Source organism: Diadema setosum, chromosome 16 (genome assembly GCF_964275005.1).
Source record: "Diadema setosum chromosome 16, eeDiaSeto1, whole genome shotgun sequence".
Classification (NCBI taxonomy): domain Eukaryota; kingdom Metazoa; phylum Echinodermata; class Echinoidea; order Diadematoida; family Diadematidae; genus Diadema; species Diadema setosum.
Window position 1 is genome coordinate 28,256,821 of NC_092700.1, and position 6,858 is coordinate 28,263,678.

The following is a 6,858-nucleotide window of genomic DNA, read 5'->3' on the forward strand; positions in this document are numbered from 1 at the left end:
ATAGCCACATCCTCATATCTCAGTATCTTAAAATTCGTTCATTCCATCGCCTTTGTGTATACATGGTGTATATGATGTACAATGTATTTTGTATAGTACAGTAAGAAAAAAAAATGTAATTAGATTGGTTGGTGATTATAAGTGATTTGATGTGTCATTGACGTGCTGTAGTTTATAGCCTGAGTAGTGATTTACCCACAAATTAAAGTGCAACTCTCTATCACGTTCTATTGGACTTTGATAAAAAGAAGATGAGGCCTGCATAGCTCAAAGTGGTGGAACTTTAAAACTAGCGATCAAACTCTTCATAATTATGCAATGAGATGAGATCTGATGATGACGTCATTTTCTCAATAGTGTCCCATTGATCTCGTCACAGATGTTAACTTTGATTTCTTTAATTATAGACAAGTACAACATGTATGTAGACGAATGTCATCTGCAATCTGAAATCATTGCAGTATATATGCATGAATATCCATATACAGCAAAGTTTTTTGTTTTTGTTTTTTTTCAAATGGAAGGTGTTATTTGGTGAAATTATTACACTAACACTCGGGCCCTGTTGCATTAAAAAGATGCATCCAAACATAAGTCAGAAATCAAACATAAGTCAGGTATCAGCCAATCAGAATTGCGTATTCAGAGACTTACGCTTGATTTTTCTGACTTATGCTCGATCGCAGCTTTTATGCAACAGGGCCCTGGCTTTCATTATTTATATTTGTATACGGACCAATGGGAAACACTGTGGGGTGATGACATCATAACCATGTTTAGTTTGCATAATAATGTAACTGAAAATCACCTTTGTCGAATGGTTGTGTAACAACATTGATTATAATCAAGAATTTCGTCACTCTGCACTTTCATGTCCACTTCTAATGAGTCTTTGACCAATCTTTTTGTTAGTTAAATATAAAATTGAGCATGAAACGGAGTTGCACACTATTGTTGTTGTGGTACAATTTCCCGAGAATCGATGTAATTATGTATATTGAAACCATTGAGATCGCTGAGATATGATTATGTTCAAATCATCATTCCAGAACCACTTCAGTGTTACTCAACGTTTTTTTTTTTCAGTACTTAAACGAGAGATTGTATGATCTTTGAATCATACCAGACACATGACGTCATAATACAACACGGGGTGAATAAAGTCGTTTGGTATATAAACATATTACTCTGCTTCAAGCGTCTTTATTTACATATAGATTCTGTACAAAGAACAGTTTGAACTTGACTGCATATCAATACACATTATCATAATTTTACAATATTCACAGTTCTGAAGAGGACACAGTCATTGTTATCCAGACACCATCTTCAATACGAAAGCAGGAACAGACAAGACAGTGTAGGCCCTATGATAGTTGCTAGCATAGACACCTTGTTCTGTGTATCGTAGTAACTTGCTTGAAGTTGTTTGATTTGGTTTACCATTAAGAGATAAAACACGGTGACGTATGACTCTGATATGCCAACTAATCACTGTTGTCTGCGAAAGCGCACAAATAGTCTACCCCTAATGTCCACCTTTCTACCTCTGTGCGTGTCTCATAGAGCGTCTGATCGGTCTATTCCGGGATGGGACATGCACGAATCATTTTGCACAAACGTTATCACATGAATTTTCGTTTTGAAAAGAAAAAGATATAAATATATAAATTAAATCTTTGAGCACAGTACGAATTTAAATGAGACTTTTTGCGTTTTCTTCTTTTGCTTCCTCTTATTCTTTTTCCTCCTCTTCCTCCTCCTCCTCTAATAATAATCCTTTACTGCTCACAAACTATGACTATATCCAGTTTTAGCACATATCATTCTTCCCTTAACATCTCCGTACAAGCAAGGAGTAAGTAGGCATCAATAAAATATCCATTTCTCTCTAAGTTCATGCGCGAGATGTCATCGTTTAAGCTTCTTATTTCTTCCACAGTGCTTACAATGTGACTCAAAACATGAAACTCTTTCAATATCCAGGAGACTTTAACCCCGTCCGATACTCCGTTTCAAATTTTCGTCACTGCAGAAGCAATTACCAAGGCATAATTAGCATGCGATAGGCAGTGTGCTATTGCGTGTGTAACAACGCGTCATTTATCCGTCCTTGAGACATTTACTCCATTCGATACTTAGACGATAGAAGATATTGACATAGTTAAGCCATGCCTGGCCAGGTTGCAAGCATTCGAAGTTAATGAACTCATCAAAACTACATAAAGTGATGAACGCATGGATGATGCCGTGTGGTAGATCACTACAATTTTGTGTAAGCTATACTATGTGTGTGTGTGTGTGTGCTTGACACAGGCAGTACTGTACTGCTATGTGTCAGCACATAATGATGTTGAAGGTGTCTTTCATACCCCGTTACTTTCCTAAAGCCGTTAGGTTGCATGCTCTTAATTGGTCTGAATCATTTCTTTTTTTCTTTTTTTTCTTTTTTTTTGGGGGGGGGGTTATTGACGCCTTTACAAAGAAAAACATGTATGTTGCAGTTAGTCAACTGAACAACGTTTGACATTATAATGTCTTCCACATCTTTCTGGTCTCCTAACAAAACAAAACAAAACAACCTCAATTTATAATGCCTTTGTTTTGATACTCGTTAACTAACCTATTCCCCCGCACCCTGTTGCCGACGTTTATATCAAAATGATTTCGTTATTAAATCATAAATAACCTCATAAAGGACCATAATAGAAAATATAAAGTGGACTTCCTGAAGTGCGACCCCACTATAAACGTCGGCTACCATTGCAAGAGAGCGCCTCATACGAAAATGCGCATCGTCTCAGCTCTGAACTGCTCCAGAAGTTTCTCAAAGAAGGCTTGAATTGCGTCAAAATAAATCTGCAAAAAATAATTATCTCAGTCTTATTTGGATAACCGCTCTGACTCTGCACAAATAATAATTATGATACACATAGTGTGTAATTATGATATAAATACGTGAGTGGCAATGGTCGTCATGTTAGTTTGCAATGAACCAGACTTCGTTGTGGCGGTTGAAGAAGGTGAACGGGCTGTCGTAGCCGGCAGTGAAGTAGTAAGAGCTGTCGTACGTCTGAGAGGCTTCGAGCGCGTCGGCCAGCTCGGAGGCGGCCGAGATCCAGTCTTCTTGTGAGGCAAAGCCACCAAACGACCTGGGGGTAACAAGAACCACGCAATGACTTAGTCAATGATCACGGTAATAATGATCGATTTATTGCATGCAACTGCAGTCAAAGGAAGCAAAATTAAATGACTTTTAGAACCACACATTTATGACATTACTGAAATCACAACCTTCGAGATTTAGAGTGTGACTAGGTCCTGTATAAACAGAAGACGATTCTCTATATCAAAACGAATGCGCTTTTTTTTTTTGGCTAGGGTAAGAAGAAGTTATATAATAGCAGTGATGCTAACTTCGTTCATCGACTGTTCCTCAGCCCGGTTGGCATCGAAGTAAACGTGAATTAAGTATTGATATTGTAAATTACATGAAACGTTGAAAATTGTGAATGCGAAATGTAATGACGTAAGGATTCCTATACAAAGTAGTATTAAATAAAGAAGTTTATGTTTTTCGACAGGTCCGAAGCATGAGTACAAAAAAAAAAAAAAAAAAAATCATCGAATTTATATTTAACGAATATGATTATGATTATATTGACATTGAATCTATCCATTTTCGGTTCTACCGCGCAATTTAAAGCGACACCAGTCAACACAAGAGGGCGATCTTTCACTTCTTTGAGCTCTGCACAAGTACAAATTAGCCCCGTAGGCTATCGTAGTGATGTATACAGTACTTTCACAGCGTATGACGGCATTGCCGCAAATACCATGGAAGATGAATAGGAGGGGAAGGAGGAGGAGGAGGGGAGGGGTAGGAGATGATGACGGGGAAACAAGAAGATAGCAAAAGAGGAGGAGCAAGTGAGGGGGTTGACGAGGTAGAGCAGATGAAAGAGAGTGTGAGGCAGGGGATGGGGAAGAAGAAATTGTGAAGAAGGCAGGCCTACAAGAGAATGAGGAAAAGGTATAGGAATTACAAAAGATGACGAGACAGTGGATGATAATGAGAGGAAAGACAATTAACAAGTCATAGGAGAAAGAGAAGGAGGGACAAAGGAAGAAAAAATGGATGGATGACGAGGATAAAGGCATAAAACGCTAGAGAAAAAGAAACAGAGGTCGAGGAAGAGTAGAAAAGAAACAGATAAAGTGCTTGGATGATGACGAAAAGAAAAAAGAACAAGGTGCAGCAGAAAGGGGAGAAGGAGGAGGAAGATGAGAAAGAGAAGGAGGAAGAGGATAAGAAGGAGAGTGATTGGGATGAGGAGAAGGAAGAGGAGGAGGAGGTGGAGGAGGAGGAGGAGGAGAAAGAGGAAGAGTAGGAGGAGAAGAAGGAGAAGAAGAAAGAGAAGGAGGAGAAAGAGGAAGAGGAGGAGGAGAAGGAGGAGAAGAAGGAGAGTGATTGGGATGAGGAGAAGGAGGAGGAAGAGGTGGAGGAGGTAGAGGAGGAGGAGGAGGAGGAGGAGGAGGAGGAGGAGGAAGAGAAAGAGGAGGAGAAGGAGTGGTAGGAGGAAGAGAGTGGTTAGAAGGGGAGGTTTATAGAATGGTTACAATCCAGTGAATTTAACTCACTTGACGTAAGCTCTGGAGGCCGGGTAGTTGGTGAAGAAAACGGAGGGATCGCTGGGCTGAGGTGGGTTGGACTGGACACCGAAAGGCACGAAGAAGTGGATGGTGAAGTTGCTCTCACAGGCGGGACCCTGGCCGGGGATGACTCGAGTGGCCACAGGGGCGGTCATTTCGACCTTCTCCTCTGTAAAAGGGATTAAAGTCAGACATCAACTGAAGAGGAAGATATGTGACGTATATATACGTCATTGATATAATCATCATTATCATTATTATTAATATTATGATAACTTGTTATACACAATTATTATGATAATTTACATGTTAGTATTGTAGTATATATAGTGCAATATACTTGTAGCAGTATCAGTTATCATTATGATAATATGCATACTACAATACTATTAACTACTGCAACTATCATCACCGTTACATTTGTATCATCATCATTCATATCATCATTATCATCTTCGTCATTGCGATCATTACTATCATTTTAGAGACGCTCAATGCGTAACAAACACATCACGGGTTTTTAGGGGGTAAATATAGTTTTTACGACGATATAGTTACGACAGTCTTCTCTATAACAATTTTATTACAGTTTTATGGTATAAGAGTTTCTCCTTCCACATCGTGATCATAATCAATTAAACTTTTGTTTTGTTTTGTATGATTGGTATGTAAATATGCTTTTTAGAAGGTATAATATAGGACCTACGTTCTTTGTATATTTGTATTTCTGAATTTCGTAATCAATAGTAAATGCGGAATATAATAAACTTAGGAAAATAGATGGTTGTATTTTGTTATCGTCCGGAAAAAAAAATAAAAGGAAAATAGTTTGAAACAGGATGCGATTGGTAAGCACAAATGTGATGAATATAATAAAGAAGAGTTGTTACACATTTTATCTGTTATTTACGATCTGATGACAGTTCGTATTGCTATAATCAATATTTCAAAAGCTTACTTCGGTCGTTGTGTCCGTCGATGTAGTGGAAAAGTTTGTCGAACCCCTCGCTCACTGCGCTTTCGTAGTTCATGCTCATGATTTCGGTGCTGACCCACATTGAAGCCTCATACTGGCGTTCCTCGTAGCCCTGTAAGCACATAACGGAATTCGATGTTGGGTAAAAGGCACATCTAAGGAGAATTGTTTGTATGGATTCGAATGATTCATAATAACACAATTATTACCTCTCCTGAATTGATCGGCTCAAACTGGACTCCGAAAATGCCGATTTTTGTTTTGATGAGCCTTTTTTCTTTTCAATCTGTCCTTCCTTAAGAGCAGTAAATGATGGGGAATAAATCCCTATTTTTTGTCTGGTCTATTATCATCGACTTTCTGTTGAAAAAAAAAAATGTAAGATAGCTACAAAAAAAAAATGCTTTAAATAAAATCTTCAAAGTATTGTATTTTCTCTTTCTCAGTAACCATGGTAACACAATAAGTTTGTTCAAATAGTTTGATATCATATTGCAGTTATACAATTTTTCGCTTTCAAATTTATATATATGTACATATATATATGAAGAGCTTGCTTCCAAAAGGCCCTAAATCCGTCATTTTACATTGGATTTTTGTAATCATTGAATTTGGAAATTTTTTCTAACGGTGATATTGGAAATAAAATTTGAATTGAGTTGAATTGCAAATCACAAAACGTGGGTACGTGCAGTCACAACTCAATCAAAGACTGTTCGCTTTAATTCAGATATTGTTGAGTTCAGTACTCACTTCTCCGTCGTTGATGACGGTGTATCGGGGACATTCGAGGCCCTTGCACTGCCTGGGGCCCGACTCGGACCGGGGCTGCAGGGGTGCCTTGGCCTTGGCCTCGACAGGGGCCGGGGCCTTCAGCTTGATCGCGTGGCCGAGGCTGACGGAGAGGACGACGAGGAGGACGACGCTTGCGAGAAGTCTTGCCATGGTGATATCTAGAGGGTTTCTCTGTAATGAGTAAACCAGATGCAAATAAATTTGAACTCCTCGGGGAGATGCCCAGGTGGTACATTATAGATCCACAGTGCTATACTGCTCTGGTTCGAGTAGACCTATTGGAGCTCTATCTAGGTCACAGCCTTTTGAAAAGGCTTCCTTTGAAGTTTGAAGTTTGAAGATTGGAAGTTTCGAGTTGAAATTTATTATCTATCTATATTCACATCTTTACTTCATGGCATAATACATAACAAAAGATACATGCATGAATACAG

At 38.6% G+C, this 6,858-nt stretch overlaps 1 protein-coding gene across 1 annotated transcript; it reads right to left on the minus strand.

Annotated features, from left to right (window-relative positions):
* Window positions 1-2,879: 2,879 nt before the first annotated feature.
* LOC140239790 (heme-binding protein 2-like) lies at window positions 2,880-6,574 on the minus strand. Its single transcript, XM_072319610.1, has 4 exons — window positions 6,383-6,574; window positions 5,612-5,741; window positions 4,642-4,822; window positions 2,880-3,152 (listed from the first exon to the last, which is right to left on the minus strand). Exons 1-4 carry the CDS (start codon window positions 6,572-6,574, stop codon window positions 2,981-2,983), a joined length of 675 nt encoding a protein of 224 aa, XP_072175711.1. The 3' UTR covers window positions 2,880-2,980.
* Between the last annotated feature and the right edge of the window lie 284 nt (window positions 6,575-6,858).